At 39.6% G+C, this 26,637-nt stretch overlaps 1 protein-coding gene across 1 annotated transcript in view; it reads left to right on the top strand.

Annotated features, from left to right (window-relative positions):
• Positions 1 to 26,637, top strand: part of RYR3 (ryanodine receptor 3) — a 513,451-nt gene that overhangs the window by 241,126 nt on the left and 245,688 nt on the right. The window contains exons 9-12 of the mRNA XM_077880434.1: positions 1,278 to 1,352; positions 4,179 to 4,335; positions 14,524 to 14,697; positions 18,466 to 18,587. Of these exons, the coding sequence (XP_077736560.1) occupies positions 1,278 to 1,352; positions 4,179 to 4,335; positions 14,524 to 14,697; positions 18,466 to 18,587 (528 nt within the window). The remainder of the gene's footprint in view (positions 1 to 1,277; positions 1,353 to 4,178; positions 4,336 to 14,523; positions 14,698 to 18,465; positions 18,588 to 26,637) is intronic.

Genomic DNA, 26,637 nt, shown 5'->3' with positions numbered 1-26,637 from the left:
AAGAAGGATCATTCACATATATAGGTAGGTCACGGGGCGCCTGGGTGGCTCAGTGGTTGAGTGTCTTCGGCTCAGGTTGTGATCCTGGGCTCCTGGGATTGAGTCCCACAACAGGCTCCTCACAGGGAGCCTGCTTTTCCCTCTGCCTGTGTCTCTGCCTCTCTCTGTGTGTCTCATGAATAAATAAGTAAAATCTTTTAAAAAATTATATATATATATATATATATATATATATGTATATATATATATATATATGTATATGCATGTATATAGCTAGACCAGTCCCTATCATATGGATTGAAAAAGAGTTTACTAAACATCAGATAAACATCAGGCAAACCTGAATCAAGGGACATATTACAGAATACTGACCACTACTCCTCAAAATTGTCAGTCATGGAAAACAAGGGAAGTCTAAGAACAGACCAGATCAAACCAGGGAAGCAGGACAGCCAAATGCATTGTGGTATTCCTGGATTGGATCCTGGAAGAAAAAGAAAAATACTAATGGAAAAATTGCTGAAATCCAAGTAAAGCCTTGAATTTAGCTGGCAGTGACATACCAGTGCTGGTTTCTTAGTTTTGATAAGTGTGTCATGTATGTCTTCTGTGTGGCATAAGAACATTAGGGGATACCAAGTGAAAGTATGTGGCTCTTTGTACTGTCTTTGACTCTTCTTTGTAAACCTAAAATTATTCCAAAATAAACATTTTATTTAAAAATACATGAAAAGTTTATCCTTCATGCGGGAACGGAGACAACAGTGATAGTTATGACTGTTATAGCAGCGGAGCACGAAGCTTTATTCCAAACTTCCTGGAGTATGGAAATGAACTCATACTGTACTGCATGCATGTTTTAAAAGTACAGATACTTTAAAAAAAATACATAAACATTTTTAAGAGATGTAAAACTCCTTTAAGGAGCTTAACCTAACAGAATTGGAGCATCTGCTCTGATGGTAGGGGATTAGGCTGTTTTGATTCCCGGTGTGGAAATGGAAATCATCCTTTTTGTTCTACCTCTGATGGTCCATGAGTGCCCGTGATCTGTATGTGGTGAGCATTTCCCTCCCCATTAGTGCCTTTTCTTCCTCCTCAATATTGAGCCTGGGAGTGGGAGACTGCACATCTCTTTGATTCTTGCTCTCTGTTTTGCGGACTCCGTGAGGGTTTAGAAAAGCAGCAAGGCCCCAACAGCCTCTGTGGGGAGCTGTGCCTCCCTAGTGCTGATCAATGTGGTGCTCAGAGGAGTTAATCTCCAACTCTGCTTACAGGAGGATATTCTATGAAGCTGGGGGAGCTGGGACGCGAGCCAGATCTCTGTGGAGAGTGGAACCCCTTCGGATAAGGTAATGGAGGGCCAGGGTGCTGCTCCTTCTAAGATCATCTTATTATCCTATACTGTCCACTTCCTTAAATATTTCACTTATTCTACATCACCTGGCAAACTCTCAAAAGTTCCGTGGCAGAGGTAAGTGCCGGAATTTTCTTGACTTTCTTTTTAAACAACAGCAATGCACACAAGTGTGCACACTTGAGCATGCGCGCGTGCGCGCGCGCACACACACCCACACACACACGGGTTGGGTGGGGTATCTTTAAGACTTCTCTTTTGATTCTGAAACTGGAAGGCTTTCTTGCCCTGAACCCAGCCCCCAGCTCCTGGCTCCTTTGTGGTGGCCAGTCTATAAGGGGCAAGCTTGGCCATGTCTGATGAAAGCCACCAAGCTGCTTCTCCCATTTGTGTTCTTAAACAGATTCTCTGAAACCAGCTAATGTCCCTTTTCTCAGTAGTTTTGTTGACTCCAGTGGAATGTTAGCTTTAAATGACAGACTAGTGGGTGTAATGACTCGAGATAGAGAATATTAAAGCCTCATTGGAAGGTAGCTATGAGGGAAACCTTATTTACTGGACTTGTCAGGAGTCATAGTGTATCCGGGTGGAGGAAACAGGAGGCTGAGCTGTGTGCGTGAGTGAAAACACGTGATCTCCAAACATCAGACTACAAGGGGGCATCCAGTAAGCTCTGGGTCATCATTTTTCTGAGAGGGATTGCACATCAGGCTAGAGCTAAACTAACCCCTTGGGATAACGGAGGAGGACCAGCTGTTCGCTTTTCCTTCTCTGCCCTTCCTGTCAGCTCTCGCCTCAGTCTCTCTCTCTGAACATATGTTCACAGTAAATGTCTCTGGTGAGGGTGTATGTATGCCCCCAAGGTGGTCCTCAAGATAGCCTATCATAGATCAGAAGAAAACGCTAGAACTTGCACACACACATAGATGCATTTACATTTTCTGCTGACAAACTCTTTGGAAATTACTGGTTTAAAGAATAGGGGTATTAAGGAGCACCTACTTGGTACCTGGGCTGGAGCATCTCTATTCTCTTTCCAGCCCTGTTAAAATGCTTGCCCTGTCATCCTCTTGTTCTCAGGATGTTAAGCCTTGCTTAATGGACTTTTTAAAAAAGTCAAATTGGTATGTATATATAATTCCAGTTATGGTTGCTTATTTCCCCAGAGACCTAGCCATGAGATTTTTTTCTAACTTAAAATACAATGAGTTACAAATTATTCAGTAGATAATTTCTCCCTTAACTCTTACTGTAACTTGTGTTGAATACCAACATTAAGATGTAGGACCATCAAAAGGTTGCCACTCAACATGAGGTCTCCATTATCTAAATCATCTTGTGTTGCTTTACATTCTTTCCACAGAATGTATCACACTCTAATACAAAAATACACAGACACACACACACACATGCACACAAGCTTCTTTATTATCTGCCTCTCCCTGCCATGTGTAAGTTGCATAAATATTTCTACCATTTCCCTTGAAGATAGGCTTCTTTGTGGTAGTAAAATGTTTGAGTTGAGATAGCACAGTAGGGATGGCTTTGCTTTTCCAGAAACGAGTTTCCCTTGGAAGGTATTCTTTTTGGGGTTTTGTTTTGTTTTGTTGTCTTTTAATTTCAAGAAACTTCAGTGGAGTGAAGGAAAAATTGGAAGCTTGGGATTCTGGTTACATTAAATCGCTGACTTATCCCAGGATCATCTTCCTTACTGGTGTTTGGTTTTTTTTTTTTTTCCTTTTATTTTTATTGGAGTATAAATAACATACAGCGTTATATTAGCTTCAGGTGTATAATATGATTCAACAAGTCTATACGTTATTCAGTATTCATTAAGATAAGTGTACACTTAATCCCCTTTATTTTACCCATCCCCCATCCACCTCCTCTCCAACCAACCACCTGTTGTTCTCTGCATTTAAGAGTCTTTTTTTTTTCTCATCTTTTTTGTTCATTTGTTTTGCTTCTTAAATTTCACATATGAGGGGCAGCCCGGGTGGCTCAGCAGTTTAACGCCACCTTCAGCCCAGGGCTTGATCCTGGAGACCCAGATCAAGTCTCACATCAGGTTCCCTGCATGGAGCCTGCTTCTCCCTCTGCCTGTCTCTGCCTCTCTCTCTCTCTTTCTCTGTGTCTCTCATTGATAAATAAATAAAATCTTAAAAAGATTTAAATTTCACATATGAAATCATAAGGTATTTGTTTTTCTCTGACTTATTTCATTTAACATTATACCCCCTAGATCCATCCATGGCAAGATCTCATTCTTTTTTGATAGCTAAATAGTAGCCTGGTGTGTGTGTGTGTGTGTGTGTGTGTGTGTGTGTAGATCAGAAGAACATACTAGAAATACCTACACCCATATCTTTTTAATCCATTCATCTGTGGTTGGATGCTTAGGTTGCTTTCATATCTTGGCTATTGTAGATAATGCAGTAAACTTAGAGGTGCATTTATCTCTTTGACTTGGTATTTTTATATTCTTTGGGTAAATGCCCAGTAGTAGTATTTACTGGATCATAGGATAGTTCTGTTTTTAGTTTTTTGTGGAACCTCCATACTGTTTTCCACAGTGGCTGCACCAGTTTGCATTCCCACCCACAGGGCATGAGGGTGCCTCCTTGTTGATGTTAAGAGAAGCCACAAGAGAAGTACCATGCTGAGTTGTCAGGAGACCTGAAATCCTAGAGCAAGCCCGGAGGCTAGTATCTTGTCCCTTAGGGAAAAACCACAGAGGGATTATCAGTCTGCTGGCATACAGTAGAAAGCCCAGGATAAACATTGAAGTAGACTGAGTTTCTTGTCTGTTTTCTCTGGACAGTTGGAGTGGCAGTAACATCAGATGGGGCCAGGCTTTCCGACTCCGGCATCTCACGACAGGCCACTACCTGGCCTTGACAGAGGACCAAGGCCTTATACTGCAGGACCGGGCAAAGTCGGACACCAAGTCCACAGCCTTCTCTTTCCGGGCTTCCAAGGTAAAGTGTGAGGAAGTGAACTTTGACCTCATTTAAAAAATGAAAGCTCTGAAACCGCCAGGCAAAACTGTGCCTCAGAGAAAGTGGGACTACAAGAGATGGAATTGGAAATTAGACACTGTTGTTCAGAGGTTAATAAGATATTCTTGTTTAGTATATTCTAAGTTTTTTTTAACACTTGTAAGCATATGCTTCAGTCCTATAAGACAACAAAAACGTGGAGGCATGAGTTCAGTGCTACAATGTGTTTGAATCAAGGAAGCGGTTTCTTCCAGAAAAATGCAGAGAAGGCAAATTCTGAACATGACCTCATCTTGCAGTTATTTATATTATACAAAGTCACCGGTACCGTCCTCATCCATTCCCTAGGTTGTCTTTTCTCTCTACTTCTCTTAGCTCTCACCCATTCATTCCCAGCCTTGGTTAAAAGCGGGCCATGCAGTAGTTTGGTTAAACCACAAACATGTAGCTTTGCTTTTTGATGTATATATAGACAACTGGTAGGGGTTTTGTTTTTGTTTTTTTAAGATTTTATTTATTTGACAGAAAACAAGAGCACAAGCAGGAGGAGTGGCAGGGAGAGGAGGAGAAGCCAACTCCTTGCTGAGCAGGGAACCCAGTACAAGACACAATCCCAGGACCCTGGGATCATGATCTGAGCCAAAGGCAAATGGTTATCAGGCTGAGCCACCCAGGCACCCTAGACAACTGTTGTTGTTGTTTTTTTTGTTTTTTTTGTTTTTTTTTTTTTAAGACTCCTATGTTTAATGTCCAGTCAGGCTTTAAAAACTCTGCATAACTCAGAGCACAAAAGGCCTATTGCTTATCTCCCAAGTCCCCTCATTTCTACGCACATGGAGGCAAGCAGCTGATGGCTGAGAGTCATCGAGGTACCATGGGGACAGCCAGCATAGCAGAGCTGGTTGTAAAAGTCACCCATGAGTCACATTGTCCTATGCACTTGGCAATGTTGTTACATTTCATCGGAGTCACTATGTTAGAGGATTTAAATAACTCCCAGTGCAGCAGTATTCAGCCCAGCTCTGTTCATTTCAACATGGAAGGAACTGAAATTAAAATGACCTAGGCTCCACGGCAGGCCAAGGTATGGCTGTGTTCACCCAGGAAATCAGGGCTTTCTTAGGATAATGGTGTGGGTGGAGCATCTGGCATCTTAGATTGCGAAGCTGCACAAATGTATGGAGAAAGTATGGAGCAAGAATGTATGGAGAATACATCACTCTGCCATATGTAATCCAAAGAGCTCTTGGGAGAAGAATGCTAGGAATGCCTTGATCACTCTGGGGCTCCAGGTATATATGTTTACCTTGCTGGTGCAGACTCTCCTCCTAAAGGGCACACCCCAGGGTGCTAGCCCTTACTGGGAAGCAGTGAGGTTTCCCAGCAGAAAGAGACTTTGGGCTCTATTTTTCCACAGTGTGTGGGTATTGAGTCATCTTGCTAGCTCTTGCCTATTACAGGTGTTACATGATGGAGCAGATGGCAGAGAGTCGCCTGAGATACCGTTTCAGGATCTGGGTGGTGGGTGGTGGCACAGGGATTGGGGGGACTCAGCAGGAAGGCTGAGGGAGGAGATCCTGTGTCCTTTGTGCCTTTGTTCCTAGGGTTAATGGGGGTGTTCACCTGATTCTCTCTGAATGTTGGAGCATCTAGAAAACAGAGAGACTTTCTGGTGAAGCGCTTCTGGGGCTCGTGTGATCAGGGAAGCACTGGGTTAGCTAGGCTGTGAGTCACTTGGCACCAATGGGCTTCCTGCTCTGTGTTCCTGTGTGGCTGCGTTAGTCTGGGACTGCATGGTCCTAAGTGTGGGGCCAAGCAGCTGCAGGTGCGTATTAATATCATTAGCAGGCTGCCCTTATGAGGAAGTGGCAGGTACCATGTAAATCTTATACACACAAACAGGGACAGGGGTGTGACGGAGCCTTCAGGGGAGGTGGGTGGCACTAATGCACTACAGTCATTGGTCTAGCCTGGCTCAGATGGAATCAAACCAAGTCCTTTAAGCAAGTATGTGAGGCATGTAGCTAGTAAGCAGAATTGTCTTGGTCGATCTTTATCCCTCTCCTTCAGCAGGGCAATCCAAGTCCAACTGGAGGTCTGGGATGTATAGTTGCCTCTGAACTACAGCATCACACCTTATTTCTTTAGTCTGAGGATGGCTTCTGGGTCACCTAAATCTGGCCTTGACTCCCATCTACTCTCTGTGAAACCTTGAATATAGTCCTTAATCTGGTTGCCCCTTATTTGAAATCTGTCATAAGAGGCGAAGATCTGACCTCTGCCTTTCTTTCCATCCTATCTATGTCACTTGGTCACAGTTGCCTTGAGCTCTGGCTTACTAAATATTTATCAGCCCTTGAACATGTTCTTTTTTTTTTTTTTTCCTCATTGCTAAACCTATACCTAGAATACCTTTTACCCTTCCTATACATCCCCACTCATGAACTCCTTTTCGTCCCTCCAGACAATTGTCAGATGCCCTTTATAGGAGGAGGGCTCCTCCATGGTCCTCCAAGAGGCCCCTGTTCATGCTTCCGTAATAGCCATCACTCACTGGACTGGGAGCCCCTAGATAGCAAGGACCACACAGGCCCCCCCTTGTTGTACCCCAGCACCTGGCACAGTATGTAACATGTGATAAGTATGGAAATTGCTCAAGAGATACACGAATGTGGTCACACATTAAAATAACCTCAAATCCATTTCATTTTAACCCCCATCATTTTCAGAGAAGTATCCTGTCACCATTGTGTAATCATTTTGGATCCTAATACCCTCCCTATCAACATTCTAGGAGATGGATTCATTATTTTGAACATCTAAGTCAAATATATATGAACCTGATTTCGCATCATTTTCCCATTGTCTTGACACTGCAAGGCCATTCACCAAGAGTTGTCAGATAATGTGATTTAGTATTGCCATGCCAGAGTAAATATTATCTGTTTAGATGTCATGTCTCCACATCACTTCAGAGTGCTGAATTGCCTTCAGGGAAGAGTGAATTAGTAATGTTATATCAAGCCTTAGCACATGTAGCCATTTATTTTATAGCTATTTTTAATGACTATACCATAAGTCTTCAATGGTTCAGATAGGATCTCAAAGTTTGCCTATTTTGCATAAGGATGTAGGGCTACCATTGTTCCCAATTAGAGGAAATTTTTCCTCGGTGTATAAAAACATGACATTCAATTGAGTCAGCAATTATCAAATATCTAGTATGTGCTAAGCACTGTGTTCTTGGCCAAACATGACTTCCCTGTCTTTTAAAAACTGTGCACTGCTCTCACTGCTGTGCACGGAAGGCATCTTTGTAGACTGGCCTCATGTGCCCTTTAACCTTAGCAGCTCCTGGCAGCTGGAATCAAGATGGCAGCAGGGCTCGTGGGACATCCCTTAGGAAAACATTGACTCTGTGCTTGCTTGCTCTGCTTCTTCACGGAGTTCTCAGCTGGGGATGGAGAAGGGTACAGAGGAAATAGGGAAAAGGGAAAGGAGAAAACATTTACCTTGAGATCCAAACATCTAGAGACAACAGTTGTATTTCATTTCAAATAAACTATATTTTTCATTGTTTTATCTTCCAAATTTTTATTTAAATTCTAGTTGGTTAATGTATAGTGTAATACTGGTTTCACAAGTAGAATTTAGTGATTCATCACTTACATATAACATCCGGTGCTCATCATAACAAATGCTTCCTTAATACCCATCAGCCATCTAATGCATCCCCCACCCACCCCCCTCCATCAACCCTGTTTGTTCTCTGTTGTTAAGAATCTGTGATTTGCCTCCCCCCTCTCCTTTTCTTTTTTTGCCCTTCCCACACATTCATCTGTTTTGTCCTAAATGCCACATGTGAGTGAAATTATATGGTATTTGTCTTTCTCTAACTTATTCCACTTGGCACAACACGCTCTAGCTCCACCCACATCACTGCAAATGGCAAGATTTCATTCTTTTTGCTGGCTGAGCAATAATCCACTGTATATTTATACCACCTCTTTTTTACCCATTCATCAGTCGATGGACACCTGGACTCTTGCTATGTTTGGCTATTGTTGATAATGCTGCTATAAACATTGGGGTGCAGGTGCCCCTTTGAGTCTGTATGTTTGTATCCTTTGTGTAAATACCTAGTAGTACAATTACTGGATCTTAGGGTAGTTCTATTTTTTAACTTTCTGAGGAACCTCTGTACTGTTTTCCGGAGTGGTTATACCAGTTTACATTCCCTCCAACAGTGTAAGAGGTTTCCCTTTATTCCACAGCCTCATCAACCCCTGTTATTTCCTGTGTTATTAATTTTAGCTATTCTGACCGTCTACACAGCATTTTAAAATTTTAAATCAATTATTCTTAAGTCTTTATTGTTCAAAGTGGACCAAATAGAGAAGTAGTCAAGGATAACCCTGGGCTTTGAAGTAGAAGAAACCTGAGTGAGAACCCTGGCCCTGCTATTTACTGTTTATTTAATGTCTCTTTTTTCTAAAAAATGGGAGTGAAGAAGTATGTGTTAAAGGGTTGTTGTGAGGATTCAGTGAGACCAGAGATGCCCTGAGAGTGTGTCTCCTTATCCATGAAATGGCAGTCGCGCTTCCTCCCTTAGACGGATGCTGTAGGAATTGAAGGAGAAAGATGGAGGAAAGAGCCCACTGGAGAAGCGTGCCTTCCCTAATGCAGATGAGTCTGGTCCCCCAGCACAGAATGAGCAGCAGAAAGCTTTCGTGTCTCCCCACCCCACCAGGATCCTAGAAATGTCCTGCAGTGTGTGATTTCTTTAAGACCATTCTAAGACCTCATACTCTAGATTAGAAATTTAGAAAAGAACTATATTTGTGGAGAAGTGAACCCAGTGGTTATTTCTCAAGGGTTCTCCAGAGACACCTAGGAAGGGGCAGACAAACCAGGGCTTTCTTGATGGCTTATCAGCAGCCATGAATGGGTCTTACCTTCCCATGTCTAACTTTCCCCTGAAACATTTTTGGGTTCTTAAGTCTGTTGGAAGGGTACTTTGTTGTCCTCTGTGAACACGGGCAGTTTCAGTGTGTCAAATGACAAATTTCAGTCTAATTAATAAATGTTAATTAGGAGACCCTCCATTCCAGATATGCTAGATGCTGAAGTCATAGCTTAAAAATCACCTGCCTCTAGCCTTGCTTCTTCTCAATCTGTAATTCACAATGCTGCTGGAACAGGGATCCCTGGGTGGCGCAGCGGTTTAGCGCCTGCCTTTGGCCCAGGGCACGATCCTGGAGACCCGGGATCGAATCCCACGTCAGGCTCCCGGTACATGGAGCCTGCTTCTCCCTCTGCCTATGTCTCTGCCTCTCTCTCTCTCTCTCTCTATCATAAATAAATAATAAAAAAAAATTTAAAAAAAAATGCTGCTGGAACAATTCTAAGATGCAACCCTATGTTATCCCTCTGCTTTTAATATTCTCAGTGGCTTGCCAACACTAGCTTTTCCCAAGAGGTGTTCCAAAAAATAATCTTATGAATTTTTTTAAAGAAATTTGGCTGTACTCGCTGCATTATGCAGAGTTCAACAGGTTTTTCTTTTCTGTTGTTTGCTTTTTATTGTAGGACTCCCAACAACCTATATTATATAAGCCCTAATGTTCCCTTTGACTCCAGAAGAAGATAAAGAACTTGTTCAAAGTCTTCTTGTCCCAGAGAAAGTATGTTAATATTGCAAATTTGAAAAACATATGTATAGTGCAAAGTCCAGATTCCTTGTTGTTCAAGTTCCTTCCCAGACCTGAACCTCTCTCCTTGCCACACTACACCCATCTTATTAGAATGCAGTCCTTTCTTCTTTCTCACTTCTGACTCCTAGCCAAGCTCACATCAAGTGTCAGTCTTATATAAAATCATCCCTAACTCTTAGGCACAATGAATTCTCTCTCCCCCAAACTCCTGTTGTACCTTGAATATAGACCCTGCTATCACTATTGCTTTGTATGTAGAACTTCTAAATTTTTTATGAGCCCAGAGCCATTTTTTTCATAGACTAATGACATATGTTTTCAACCTTTCAACCTCTTCTTCTAATAGCCTTTAAACAACTGAAACATTAGTACAATTAATGTTTAACTGTGCTAATGATGACCAATCAAAAAATTATGTTCAAATGACAGTCTTTGGAACTACCCCTGAATTTGGATTCTGTTCCATTATTTAGTTACAGAACTTTGAGCAAATTACTCAAATCTGCAAGCCTCAGGTTTGTCATCTATAGAGTAAGAGAAATGAAAATAAACCATTAAAAGGTTTAGAGAAAATGTTCTTAAAGTGTCATGCATAATACATATCACTTTGTGGGTCCTTGGTAAATTCATTGATGGTGTTGCTATTATAGAGTACTTAGCAAAATACTTTGCTCTAAGTAGGCACTAGACAAACCCTAGTTGTAGTTCCCTTCCTTGTCCTAGAAATCGTAAATCATTCTGGAGAGCAGCAACTTAATCATCTAAAACAGATATTTATTTGACACTTGTGATGTGGTCATGACCATCTCCTAAGTAAGTTTTCCATGGAGACAGGAGATGATGATGGTGATTACCCTTCAATACCAAGTATCGTATTCCTTTTTAGAATTGGCTCATCATCTAACATAGGAAGGGTTGATGGAAATAAACAAATTGATGCCCACAGACCAACAAAACAAAAGCAAATTATTTGCAACCTATTTTAAGCAAAGACAAGCAAATCCCAGTCTTACCCTTGGAGAATATTCAATCTAGTAGGGGACAAGAAGCATGCCAGCAAAGGAATCATATCACAAAGGATGGTAAAGAGCCTTGAGAGAGGAGAAGGAAAATGCCACAAGATCAGAGAAAATGCAGACCTGGGTCTGGGTAGGGTTTGATGGATGAAATGTAAAGATGCAGAGAAGAAATAGGGGATTTCCAAGTAGAATGTGTAATATCGGTAAAGGCCCGGAGGAAGGGAACCTTGATATAGCAAAGGAACATAGTCCAATTTGGTTAAAGCATATGGTATATATGAATTTTAGAAATGAAAAATGTGTCTTTTAGGAATTGGGGAGTTAATAGAAGGGAGTCATTGGATTAGCCCTGTCATTTAGGAAGAGTCCATTTCTAGTAGTGGAGTACGTGCATATGGTGCCATATACACTTGAACACAGGGAGGGAAGCGTTTATTCATGCTCAAGTCAGAAGCTTACCAACCTGCTATCAGCTGAATCAGGCTTCTCCATATGGTCCACTCTCATTTCCTTAGTAGATCCTTGGTGGTGTTTAAGTTTGGGTTGAGTTGGCTTTAGTGTCGGTTTGTCTCCATGTCTTAATTTCTCCTGGTGTTGCTCCTGTTTTTCTCTTTAATTAGAAGTGCCACTGCAGGGCAGCCCAGGTGGCTCAGCGGTTTAGCACCGCCTTCAGCCCAGGGCCTGATCCTGGAGACCCGGGATCAAGTAAGGCTCCTACATGGAGCCTGCTTCTCTCTCTGCCACTCTCTTGCTCGCTCTCTCAATCTCTCTCTCTGTCTCTCATTAATAAATAAATAAAGTCTTAAAAAAGAAAAAGTGCCACTGCAGTGACCAACATAGAACTTTGGGGGTGCCTGCTGTTTTGTAAAAGCAAAGACATCAAGAAACGCCCCATTCTATAAACAGTAATGATCTATTGATTTCAGGCACTAGAAAAATAGATCCTAGTATTTCTCTTGTTTTAGCAAAGTCATATTTAAATAAACAAAATTGAGAAAATGAAGTGAATATAGTCATTGACAATTTGGGAACATGCACTATTTTAACTGTGAGCTCTTGGCAATCAGTGTAATTATTCATATTTAACAGTTGTAATGTGTATTCTTATGCTGCATTGTTAGTGGTTTAGAGAACAGGCTGGAGAGGAGAACTTTGGCATATATTAAGTCCTGTTACCAGCTTAAGTGTCTTCAGAACTAAGGATATTTTTGAAATGAACACTTGTGAATTGTTTTGAGAAATGAATGCAGTCTTGACCACCTGCCTATAAAGAAGTCCCAATATATAAAATTCTATTTCCCATTGGCTTTTGTCTTAAAATCAAAGATAAGTTCCTTTAGAAATGTTCATTTTGAGAAATATCATATTTAAAAATCCAGTCAGTGTTTCAACACACATTTAAAATAAGAATTTTCGGATCCCTTGGTGGCTCAGCGGTTTAGTGCCTGCCTTTGGCCCAGGGCACGATCCTGGAGTCCCAGGATCGAGTCCCTCATCGGGCTCCCGGCATGGGGCCTGCTTCTCCCTCTGCCTGTGTCTCTGCCTCTCTCAATCTCTCCATGTCTATCATGAATATATAAATAAATAAATCTTTAAAAATAAATAAATAAATAAGAATTTTCTTGTAAAGTATTAACATTGCTCAAGATGATCCTGTAAATGTGCACAAAATAATTAACTTTGCTATTTTGAAGGTTTGGAGGAAAAGAAATCAGAACTGAAATGAAAAATATATTTGAGGGACGCCTGGGTGGCTCAGTGGTTGAGCATCTGCCTTTGGCTCAGGGCATGTTCCTGGAGTCCCAAGATTGAGTCCCACATCATGCTTCCCGCATGGAGCCTGCATCTCCCTCTGCTTGTGTCTCTGCTTCTTTCTGTGTCTTTCATAAATAAATAAATAAAATCTTATTTATAAAAAGAAAAATAAAAAAAAAGAAAAAGAAAAAAGAAAAATATATTTGAAAGAGAAAATTATATATATATACATATGTACGTATGCACATATATGTGTATATATGTATATACATACATATGTTTATTACGTGACTGAAAGGCCCTGGATTCTCTGAATCAGGAAACCAAAAGTAATTGAAATCTGGCCATGCCCTTGATTCTTTTGTAGCATGGCAAAAGGAGAATGTCCTTAAATGAACACATTTATGGTCTGATGTGTTAAGTACTCAGTGAAGGAATGAGTGTGCTGGGGAAGTACAGCAGGAGAGATTACTCTGCCCTCACAGAGAAGGTGGCCTCTGAACTGGGTGTGGAAGGTTGAGTAGGAGTTTAGAGCAGTGTGGAAGAACATGGTCTCTAGAGCTGGACTTCCTGGTTAAAATCTTAGCTCTTTCACTAGTTCTTAAGCGACCTCAGGCAAATTTCTCATCTCTCTATATCTTCATTTTTTCTCTGAGAAACTGGGATAGTATTTCAGCTACACACAAAGCTGTTTTGAAAAGTTGACACATGTAAAGAACTTAGAATGCTGCCTTGCCCATGGTAAGAGTTCAGTACGTGTGCTGCTGTTGCTCTATCATCAGGAGAGTAAAATGGTCAAAAGCAGAGGAAACAGCATGCTACATTTTTTATTCTGTAAAAAATTCAAAATGCTGTCTAGCTAATAGCACTTACAAATGAGCAACTTAATGCAAGATGTAAAGAAGAAATGGAAGTGGAGTAAAAAGATTCAGAGGCCCTGATTAATGAGGAGGGGACAGGTTACTGTGCACCCCAGGTTGGCATCCTGACTCACTCTGTGCCAAGCACCTCAGCCTCTCCCCAAGTGGACACCCCACACGCAAAGTAACTCCTTTTTACATCCTGGAGGAAAGGTGTAGCAAAACAGTAGCCATTGAAGAATGAAAACCACTGATTTCAGCACACACCTGAGGAGGCCATGAAAGAAAGGTACACTGATTACCCCATTACATCTGTGGGACAGTGACCCTTACCTGATCCATGGGTTGGCTTTTTCTGCCGATTCCTGTAAAAGGCATTTATATGATGTTAACAGACACATTTTTAGCCTTGAGTCAGAGAATTTGTATCAGATAAGCTTTAAAATTACAGAAGATACAACTTGAGAAATAAGGTAATTGCCCAGTAAAGTGTTGATTATTATTAAGGGGCCTAAGTGAGGATGAGGAAAATAGAAAATATAATGGATACATATCAGAATTAAAAAGAAATCCTACCAGCTGCCTCCCTTCCCCATGGATTTAAGCAATTATTAAAGTGGCTGAACCTTGGAATCCATTACTTTACAGTTAACAGCAGATAAGGGAAACAAGTCTTTCCGAAATCCTGGTTTGGACGGGCACATCATGAAGATTTTGGTAATGGGCTCTGTGGCTTACAAATTCTGCATAAGTGATTTGTTGTGTATATTGCATTTCTATTTAATCAGACATGCCTGTGTTTCATTTTCTGTGAAATAGGAAATCAAGGAGAAATTGGATTCCAGTCACAAACGAGATATAGAAGGCATGGGTGTTCCAGAAATCAAGTATGGAGATTCCATCTGCTTTGTCCAGCATATGGCCAGTGGTCTGTGGGTGACCTACAAAGCACAAGATGCCAAGAACCCCCGCCTTGGACCTCTGAAGAGAAAGGTGGGAGTCAGGAAGTGTGCCCAGAACTGTTTTATACTGAACTAGAAGCAACTAGGCAAGAAAAGTGATTATGAGAACCAGGCGAACATGATGTAGATTTACTTCTTACTATTTTTGCTATTCTGTAGAATTACTCTGTGACAGATTGTACTGCCTAATTAGTTGTTTTGACCCAGTATTCAGTACAAAAAAAAAGTTAAATACATGGCAAATCTGTGAGGAGGGGGTAGCGTTCAACACACTTTAAAATGTGAAGTGGCATACCGTTGGATTATTCACACCATTGCCTCTTTATTTAAGTGGATAATCGAGTTACTGTGTGATTTTCATAATATAGAGACTAAATAGAATTGCTACAGAGAAAATGCAGATTGCATGACAAGCCCACAGGAACCAACATGCAGAAAGAGGAGATACCGTGCATTGATGCTGTATCTACAGAGAGTATACTCCGAGTTGAGGTCCGTCACTGCAGTGGAGGTGCAGTGAGAAACTGGCTTGGATACACACAATGTCTTTTCACCAGAAAGTTGCTGTAATAGAGTTTCTTTTGGCAGGAATCAGAAAATAGATGCCAGGGGCATGGTTTTTCTTGGAAAAACTCTACCAGTACCAGTATGGTAGTCAAGGCAGCCTAGAATGGGGTTCTAGAAGCCATTGTACACTGTAGCTTGGTTTATCAGCCTACTATGAAAGTGATAGAAAGTACTAGCTATTAGTAAGAATGGATGTTGGGAGCAAACAATAAGGCAATGTCTTACTTTTGTATAAAGTAAAACATACCAGGAAAGTATCCAGAAATGGGAAACTAAAATTGTGAAGAGTAGAGAGAAAATAAATAACAAGCTACACTGACTAGATTAGATGAACCCAATCCTTTCCTCTATAGGCAATAATCAAAACTGGATAAAATACCAAACAAACAAAAAAAACATTGAAAACTTCGACAACCAGGGCATCATTGACAAGGTCATTTTAGTGTGTCTCCTCCCATCCAGAGTTAGAGCCAAGATCCACAAATTTCACCTCATTAAATGTCATTATTACCTTCATAACTATGAAAAACTGTGACACTCTAGATGATATTATTGTACTCTACAGAGGATTTAATTTTCTTTTGATATGCCAGTAGGATAGATGGGTTTTGGGCATCTATCTTCAGGTTGCCCTTATTTCCAGGAGTAGTTCATACTCCTGGAGTAGAGCCCCTTTGGGATTTAATCCCATCTTTGGGATTTAACTGAAAGCCTATTAAATTTTCAAGGGCTGTTTCAACCTGAGGGACCTTAAACCCTAACCTTGGCCTCCCTAGGACTCTCATGCTCTTGACATTGCTGCATTGCTCTCCACCAGAGAAGCATTGTAGGCTTTCTGTTTGCTATCCTGGCTTCACAGCCCACTCGTGGTCAGCTTAAGGGGAAATTGCATAGAATTTCTGGTTCATGTTTCTACAGTTTCCTCTGCTCAAGAACCTAAGCCCCATTAGTCCCGGAAACGCTGGCTGACCTTATCTCTCATCTGTCTCTCCAGCCCAATGAAGCAAACACAAAACTTTATTCCTTGGTGCTGTAACTCAGTAAATATGCTCAGGGGCAAGTGGAGACCAAGTTGTGGCTCACGTAGTACACTCACATTCTAGCTGGGATCTTTACCATTCCTGTCCTGGGAGCCCTGGTTTTTTAAGCCTTCACATGCTTTTGGTTTTGGTGTGTTTGTTTTTTTGGTATTTTATCCAGTTTCGATCATTGTTTATAGATGAAGGGATTGGGTTTATCTAATGTAGTCAGTGTAGCTTGTTATTTATTTTCTCTCAACTCTTCATAATTGTAGTTTCCCATTTCCCTGCCTTTCTCTTCCAGGACCATAGTCTGTATATTCATTTAACAACTGCAATGTACATGTGAATTTGGTAGGTCCTTTTGGAAACCCTAAATGATGTCATGATGTCCGGCCCCTGACAGGGCTGCCCTGCTCTATTTTGTGAGGAGCAGGTTAAGTTTCTTTCTAAAAATAAAAAGGATTTTCAAATCTATATTAAGGATTTTATAAAACAAAACAGGAACCTAGAAAAACCAATGGAAAATAAACACCGTGAAAAACCTAATGGTAGCTCACTTTAAAGGAAGCATCTTCTTTCCCATTCCCATCTTGGGATTCTGCTGTTTTCTCTTAAATTATGGAAATCCTCCAAAAGAAAAAGAAGTGGGCTGCAGTGATCAATAGGGCACATAATAACAGTGTTCTAACAGCTGCATTCCCCCCATTTGTCATTACTTCGTGTTTGGCTGACCAGTTTGAATGTGTTATCTGAACAAGCAAAATCTAAGGATTTTGGTCTTTAGGGACCCAAACACTGGGACTGAGGCCAAAGTAAACCTAGTGGCAATGTTCAGTGCACCGTTATTAAACAGTTGCTGAGAAGTTCTGACACAATGGTTCTGAAACAGCTGGTGAATCCAATACAAGGAGTGTCCTTGGCTAACACTTAAGCTACAACATGCAGATGGGGTACAAGGCCTTTTGTCAAAACTGAATATAAACTTTTGCAAGCCAGTATTCTACTTCCTTTATGAATTCATTATATTAGGACACAATTTCAGAAGAATAAGTAGTAAGAGATTTTTATGTGGAAAGGAAAAGAAGTTTCTTCGAGCTAAAATCCAGAAAGACCAGAAACCCTTTTTCTAAACATATTTGCTGGAGCTACATGTTTTATGTCATTGATTCCCACCCAACACCCCAGGACCTACAGATGGTCTCTCTTCACTTAACTCACCTCAAGAGAGAATCCTGTCAGGAACTTGAATAGGGATTTAACTCTGACTTAAACTAGATTCAAACCATCCCAGTTAATATCCACATGCACTTGACCCTTTCAAGGGGGAAAAAAAAAAAAAAAAAAACTGACCTCCGTATCCAAAGCAGCTAGCCCTACTGAAAAATTGTATCTTGATGTCACTTTGTGATCAGTATGCATTCTTAGCTTTTAAATGACTGATTTGAGATCAGTAATATACTACCCTTTAATAACACATTCACTGAGGAGCTCCTAGATTCTGGGAAACATGCTACGTAATTTATATGTAAATCATTTAATCCTCCAAACGACCCTACAATTCCATTTGATGGTGAAGGTGAAGCAAAGAGAAGTTAAGAAACTTGCTTGAGATCACACAGCTGGGAAGTCACAGAGTAGGACTAGAACTCACATCAACTACTACCGGTGCCTTCCAAGGCCCTCCTTAGCTTCCATAAGAAGTAAATTACTACACTGAGCTGCTTCCTCAGTTCTACGGTCGACAGTAGCTGTCCTTTAGGAGAGGAATCCAAGCCTGATCCCAGTGGAGGGTTTTTCTTTAACTTGCTTTTTTCCCTCAATTTATCTCTAGAGGTAAAAGGCTCTAAACAAAGTGACTTTTCCCATTTCCAAGGGTAAAGTTTTGCATTCATTTCAAAAGAAAAATCTGTTATATGTTTTTACCTTTTCAAATTGGCCATCTAAGCCTAAGGAATTTACTGTAACTCATACCATGGAGGCACATAAAATTTTACCTTCATCAAAGCACTGTGTCTCAGGAATGATTCATATGTCAGTAGTAAGGAGTATGGGCGAAATAACTTTGTTAATGTCCCATTTTCAAGCAGACGCAGGGAAACACAGTTGGGGAGAAGGAATACGAGGGATGAGGGAAATACTGCAAGAAATGTTGATTGTCCAGCTATGGAGTAACGTGTAACTGGGCCTGGTGTCCTTTGCTCTGTGGGTAGGTCATTCTCCATCAGGAAGGCCACATGGATGATGGGTTAACACTGCAGAGATGCCAACGTGAGGAGTCCCAGGCTGCTCGGATCATCCGGAACACGACCGCCTTATTCAGCCAGTTTGTAAGGTACAGAGCCTCCTTCCCTTTATCTGTTAGTTTCTACTCTGCAGCCATCCAATACCACCTACCCGCCCCCTTTTAATACCGTAAGTTTTCAGGAAATTATGAAAAACCGGCAAAGAGTTTTACCACAGAGAAGCTTGAGACTGAATCTTATTTCTCAGTAAATGACCTCCTACCAGCTTCACCCTTTGCCCAACAAGTGCTGAAGCCCCATTGGGGCTCAGTTTGATGTCATCAAATACCCAAGATCTCCTCCCAAAAATTAAGTGAACAGTGCCTGAAGCACTTTAAGTCCCCTTTGTACTAGTATGTGAAGAGGGGAGAACTGGATCTATACCCTTTGTGCTATTTTGTGCTCTTTAGAAAAGCTTTCTACATCATTCAGAATGGTTGCTATGGTTTTGATCAACCAAGTGGATTTGTGTTAAAAGCCTTGGGTGACCCACCTATGGCTGGGACTTAAATGGGAAAAGTAACTGAACTGCCTGCTTGGATCATAATCCCCTCAATGCCTAAATAATGCTGCCAAAGCAGAACCCGGTGGATTGTGTTCACCAATTACCATGAGAGATGGATTCTGTTGTAAACAGTGCAGTGTTCCAAGCCATCCTTCTTTTGTAGGAAAATATCTCTAAAGCCAGGGGGCTTAAATTGTGTGTGTGAATTTGCATGAAATGAGAAACGTTTTTTAGACCTTTACTTTTCCTGTTGGAATACTGTGATCTAAGCAATGTGTTAGTTAGGGTATAGGCTAAGTTGCTGTTGCAGTTCCAGATACATTTATTTCTCTTCTTAGTAAAAGTATAGGGTAGGCAAGGTCAGGCTGCTGAGGCTCAGGTTCCTTCTATCTTGCTGCTCTGAGATCTACAGTTTCTTAAAGGGTGTCTGTGGGCCAGCACAGCAGCATCACCTGGGAACCTGTTAAAAATGCACATCCTCAGGCTTCACCTCAGACCTAATCAGACATCTGGGAAGTAAGACTGCAGGAAATTGTGTTTTGATAGGTGCTCCAGTTGATACTGAAGCATGTGAAAATTGACAAACCATTGTCCTGGAATAGAGGTCTTACCTTGGGCCATATGTTAGACTCATATGGAGAGCTTTCAACACCCTGATGCCTAAATGGCATCTCATACCAATTGCATTAGAATTTCTGTGGTTGAGGAGGTGCCTGGGTGGCTCAGTTGGTTAAGCATCCACTCTTGATTTCAGCTCAGGTCATGATCCTCAGGGTTGTGAGACTGGAGCTCAATGTGGAGTCTGCTTGAGATTCTTTCCCTCTGCACTCCCACCCCTGCTGTCACTCATACGTGCTCTCTCTCTCTCTCTCTTTCAAATAAATAAACCTTAAAAAAAAAAAAAAAAGCTTTAAAAAAGAGATCTCTAGAATCCCTGTGGTAGGATTCAAACATCAGGTTTTAATTAAACCTCCCCAGGGGATTCTAATATTCAACTCACTGACACCACTGTATGTTTTCTTCATCTATATAATCAAAAGTAGCTTGTACTAGCACCATTTCTCAGGTCTTTACTGGAGAAACAAACAAAAAAATGGTGGGTAGGGGGCTGGGTTGATACAGGGAAGAAATAGGAAGTGATAGAAGGTAAGCAATTTTTTTTTTAAAGATATGACCTAGAAGTAGGTCACATGTTCTTGTACTCTACTAGCTACAACCAATCACATGACTACACCTAGCTGCAGAGATTGAGAGCTATAACCTCTGATTGGTATGCTGTGTTCCCAGTACCACTGAGGGCGTCCCATTACCAAAACAGAGAAAAGAGAAAGGAAAGTAGACAATGAGGTGTTACTACCACAGAATGGAACCAAGGCCTGTGAGTCAGCCATTCCACTGGCTTCCTGTGATCCCTAAACAAAGTACTTCCTCCTTTCTATGTCACATGATGTCCAGACCTGCTCCCCTTCTTCAGAGAAAGGATATTAGAATAAATAGCTTCGTATATGAAGAAAAGATAGCTATGTGCAAACATGAATTTTTCATGAAGTCTGGACTATTGCCAGAACCATTACCCTAGAGGTTGGATAGCTTTATTTATTTGCCTCTCAGTTCTCTAAAACCTTGCCCACGTGTCTTACTTAAAAGTCAGTGGTCCCTGCTTCATACATATATAAAAATTAATTCAAAGTGGATCAAAGACCTCATTGTAAGGCCTAAAACTTTAAAAACCAGGAGAAGGAAACATAGGCTTATATTTTTATGATGTTGGCTTAGGCAATGGTCTCTTCAATATGACACCAAAAACAGAAGCAACAAAAAGCATATAAACTGGACTTGATCGGGCAGCCTGGGTGGCTCAGCATTTTAGCGCCACCTTCAGCCCAGAGCGTGATCTTGGAGACCCGGGATCAAGTGCCATGTCAGGCTCCCTGCATGGAGCCTGCTTCTACCTCTGCCTGTGTCTCTGCCTCTCTGTGTCTCTCATGAAAAAATAAATAAAATATTTTAATAAACAAACTGGACTAGATAAAAATTAAAAACTTTTTTTTACCACAAAGGCACCATCAAGAAATTAAAAAAAAAAAAACTACATAATGGGAAAGAATATTTCAGGTCATATATCTGATAAGGGACTTGTATCTAGAATAAAGAGTTCTTACAACTCAACCTTAAAAAGACATATGGACCAATTTACAAAATGGGCAAAGATCTGAATAGACATTTCTCCAAATATACTCAAATAGCCAATAAGCATATGAAAAGATGGTCAATGCCATTAGCCATGAGGAAAATGCAAATCTAAACTACAGTGAGGGAACACTGTACTCCCACTAGGATGGCTATAATTAAAAAGACTTAAGAAGTGTGAGACAGGATGTGAAGAAATTGGAACCCTCATACACTGTTGGTGGGAATGTAAAATGTTGCGGCCATTTTGGAATACCACCTGGAAATTCCTCAAAAAGTCAAACATAGTGTTACCATATGACCCAACAGTTTCACTCCTAGGTTATATACCTAAAAGATATGAATCAGGTCTATTCAAAAACTTGTGTACAAATGTTCAAAATGGCATTCTTCATAATAGCCAAAAAGTGGTAACAACCCGAATGACCAGCTGATGATTACTAAAATGTGCCATATTCATACAATGGAGTATTACTTGTCCATAAAAAGGAATGAAATACTGATATGTGCTGTTTATGGTATGATTCTACTTATATTAAATATCCAGAATAAGTTGTTCTATAGAGACAATATGTAGATCAGTGGTTGCCTAGAGCTACAGTGGTTGTAGTGGGCAGGGGGAGTGACTGCTAATGGGTATGCGATTTTGATGGAAGCTGATGAAAAAGTTCTAAAATTAATTGAGGCGATGGTTACAAAACTATGAATATACTCAAAACCATTAAGCCACTGAATCGTACCCTTTAAATAGATGATTGTGTAATATGTGAATTATATTTTAATAAAGCTATTACTTTAGAAAGTCAGTGGGAGTTACGTACCTGACAGTAGGAAAATCATTTTTAAACAGCTTTATTGGGTTATAATTTACATATCGTAGAATTCTTCCTTTTTAAGTGTGGAACTCAGTGAATTTTAATAAGTTTACCGAGCTGTGCAACCATCACCATAATTCACTTTTAAAACATTTCTATCACCCAAAAAGATTCCTTATGCCTATGGCAGTATATATTAGTTTCCACCCCCAGCCTTAGGCAACCAATCATCTGGCTTTGGTCCCAATTTAATACATTTATAAGTTAATTTATACAATATATTGCCTTTCGATCCTGTCCTTTTCCCTTTGCATAACATTTTTGAGGTCCATCCCCCATGTAATGGGGTTCTGTTCCTTTATATTGCAGAAGAGTGTGTGTATGAATATCTCATGTACACATACACAGATGTATATATATATATATAATTGTATATATGTGTGTGTGTGCACATGTGCTTATAGAGAGAGATCTGTCTAGAGAGAGAGATAAGTATAGATACAACTCACATTCTGTTTGTCAGTAGAGGAACCACGGGCTTTTTCTATTTTTGCTTTTTATCAGTATTGGTTCCATAATATTTGTGTAAAAATCTCTGGATATGTATTTTTCAATTTGTCTTGGATAAATACCAGGAAGTGGGATTGCAAAGTCATATGTAATTTGTTTAACATTTTTATATTTTTATGATAAAATATACAAAGCATAGCATTTACCATTTTAACCATTTTTAAGTGTACTATTTAATGATGTTAACTAAATTCAGATTTACCACTGCCCATCTCCAGAAATTTTACATCTTTTCAAACAGAAATTCCATACCCATTAACCAATAACTCCTCATTCTTCTCCACCTCCACCCCAGCCCCTGATAAATATTATTCAACCTTTCTATGAATTTGACTAATTTAACTGGAATCATATAAAATTTGTCTTTTTGCGCCTTGCTTAGTTCACTTAACAAGGTCTTCAAGGCTCACTTATATTGTAGCATGTGTCATAATTTCATTTCTTTCTAAGGTTGAGTAACCTTACAGTGTATATAAGTACCACATTTTGTTTATCCACTCATCCACCACTGGACATTTAGGTATGCTTAATTTTTTAAGAAACTGAAAACCTGCTTTCCAAAGAAGATATGCCATTTTGCATTCCACTCAGAAATACATAAAGTTCTAATTTCTCCACATCCCTATTGTCTGACTTTTGATTGTAGACACACTAGTGGTTATGAAGTGGTATGCTGTTATGGTTTGAATTTGCATTTCCAAAATGACTAATGATTTTGAACATCTTTTCATGTGCTTATTATCTATTCACATATCTTCTTTAGTCAAATGTAATCAAGGCTTTTGCCTGGTTGGGTTTTTTTTGTTGTTTTTTTTTTTTTAGTTGGATGGTTTGTCTTCACACTGAAGTTTAACAGTTCTTTGTATCTTCCGGTTGCAAGTTTTTTATTGATTTGCAGATATTTTCTCTAAGTTCATGGCTCTTCTCATTTCCTTAATGATGTATTTTGAAGCACAGAAGTTTTCATTTTGGTGAAGTCTAATTTAATATAACTTTTGTTTCTGGATTGTGCCTTCGAGTGTTCTAAGAACTCTTGCCCAACACAGAGTCACCCAGACTTTCTCCTGTGTTCCTTCTGAAAGTTGTAGAATTCAAACTCTTGCATTGGGTCTGTGATCCATGTTGAATCAATTTTTGGATATGGTCTAATAATTGAAATTTTTTTAAATGGATCATATAGATACCTCACTGTTCCAGCACGATTTGTGGGAAGGCTGTCCTTTTCCCCATCACATTGCCCTGACACCTCTGTCAAAAGTCAAGTGACCATAAATTTAAGGGTTTATTTCTGGACCCTCAATTCTATTCCACCAGCTTATCTACCTGTCATTATACCAAACAACACTGTCCTGATGAACATAACTTTGTAAGTATTGTTATCAGATAGAGTGAATCCTCTAGTTTTGTACTTTTTCTCAATTATTTTGGCTTTTCTAGGTCCTTTGAATTCCCATATAAATTTTAGGGTGAATTTGTCAATTTTTGCAAAACAGCCTGCCAGGATATTGATAGAGAATGCATGAACCTTTAGATCAATTTGGGGGGAGAACTTTTATCTTATTATACTGAAACTTCTAATTCATGAATATGTAATATCTCTGCATTTATTTACTCTTTTTGAATTCCTTTCAGCAAGATATTACAGTTTCAGGGTTTAAGTCTTAGGCTTCTTCTGTAAAATCGATTCCTAAGTATTTTTGATGCCACTACAAATGGAATTGTTTTCTTAATTTCTTTTCAGATTGTTCACTGCATACATAATGCTGAAGGAATAGAAATTGAGCTTTTTAAATATCAATCATTTATCCTGTGATTTAACCAAAAATTTTTATTCTAGTGGATTGTTGTTGTTATTGTTTTTTTTGTTTTTTTTTTGGTGTAGATTCTTTATGTACATACAGGATCATATCATCTGTGAATAAACAAAGTTTTATTTTTTTTACCTTTCCTATATGGATGCCCTTTCTTCTCTGCCCCCCTCAGTGATTTCAGTGGCTAGAACATCCACTATAATGAGAAATCAAAGTGGAAAGAACAGACACCCTTGTCTTGTTCCTGATCTTAGTGGGAAAATATTCCTTCTTGGGTTATAAAAATGATGTTCACTCTAGGGTTTTTATAGTTGCCCTTTATTGGGTTGAGTAAGAGGTTTCTTTTATCTTGAATGTGTTAGATTTTGGCAAATTCTTTTTCTTTGTCTTTTGAGATCATCATATGATTTTGCCCTTTATTGACATAGTTACATTAGAAGACATTACATTAACTGAGAAATAGGGTGTTTAATCTCTCACCATTCGGTTGAATTACCTGTTTCTTCTTCAGTTCTCTCAATTTTTGTTTCATTTATTTTTGGTGTCTGTTGTTGGGTGGCTATATGTTCCTAATAAATCTATCTTCCTGATAAACCGACTATTTTATAATTAGAAAATGTTTCCCTTTTTTCCCTATGAACATTTTTTTATCTTCAAGTCTATTTTGTAGAGCCACTCCAGAGGTCTCACATGGCAGATTATGGTTACTGTTGGCATGGTATAAGTTCTTCACTCCTTTTATTTACAACCTGTTTGTGTCCTTGGATCTATACACTGTTTCCTATAGAGAGCATACATTGAATCTTTTATTCTAAAGAAGATTCTGATAGTCTCCTCCTTTTATTGGTGCATGTAATCCATTTATGGATAATGTAATTATTTAAATTGTTGGATTTATGTCTGCCATGTTGCTATCTGATTTTTATATATCTCATGTTCTTTTTGTTTCTTCCTCTTTTATTGCCTTGTTTCTTGTTAGATATTTTCTAGTCTACCATTTTAATTCCTTTGCTGAGATATTTGGTTGTTTTTTTTTTTTTCACTACTTTTTTGAGTTATATTCTTAGTGGTTGCTCTGGGAAACTCGGTATGTATTTAACTTGTGACTCTACCTCAAATTAATACTAACTTAACAAGTAAAGCAATTTTGCTCCGATATTCTATTCTCACCTTCCTCCTTCTGATAATATTGCCATGCATATTATATCCTCCTTTGTTAAAATCCTGGCAATACAGTTTTATAATTATTTTCTTTTTCCATTTGGGTTTTTAAAATATAATCACAAAAGAGAAATGAATATATTTATACCATATTTTATATTTACCTACATAATTACCAGTATTCTTCATTCCTACATGTGGATTCTGGTTATATCTGGCATCATTTTCTGTCAGCCCAAAGGACTTCCCTTAGTATTTCTTGTCAGGCATACCTGCTTGCCTAATAAGTATTTCTTACAAGTGTTTATCCTGGATTTTGCTTTCTGCTTGCACAAAACCTCACATTCAGCCAGAGATGAGTGGATAGTTAGGTTCCTCTCCAGTCCTTCCTGAACATGTGTGTGGCCTACCTTATGGTCTGCCCCACCTTATTAAAATTTCTTTGTTCTTTGTTCTAAAGCTGGAGGAAGGCATGAGAACAGCTTTATGCTGAAACACCATGGACTCCTACTGTTTTTACCAAGGCTCATTACAAAAAAATTTTTTGAAAAAAATTATTTCTCAGTTTATTGTATGCCTTTGGTCAGTTTCCAGAGTCCTAAAACAATTGTTCTTGATGGTTTTGCCCAATTCTATCATTATTTTGTGGGAGAGAGGGTTTCCTGAGCTCCTTACTCAGCTGTTCAGGATGTTCCCCCATCAGTGAGGGAGGTCTTGATTCTCCAAGCCACAAGATGTTTTAGAAGAAAGGAGGACTATTGAAAAATAAACCTGTGCAGCATGGATGTGGGCTGCAAAATCCATAGTAGAAGTTTACAAGAGCTGGGAAGTGAAGGCTAAAAGAAAAATAATTTATAAGTAGATTCTCATCTCCTATCTTTCTTGAGGAGCCACAGAACATGCTGTGTACAATGGAAACCAGAAGGAGGGGGTTGGCCTTCTGGGAAAACAAATTAAAGTTAAATGAATAGGGAAGGAAAAAGAAAGAACAATGAAGAAGAAAGGTTAAAGTTTGCTTGTGCTGTCTCATTGTCCTCTGGTCAGTTGC

Source organism: Canis aureus, chromosome 32, assembly GCF_053574225.1.
Source record: "Canis aureus isolate CA01 chromosome 32, VMU_Caureus_v.1.0, whole genome shotgun sequence".
Classification (NCBI taxonomy): domain Eukaryota; kingdom Metazoa; phylum Chordata; class Mammalia; order Carnivora; family Canidae; genus Canis; species Canis aureus.
Note: the sequence above shows the minus strand (reverse complement) of the source record. Positions and strands in the feature narration are given on the sequence as shown.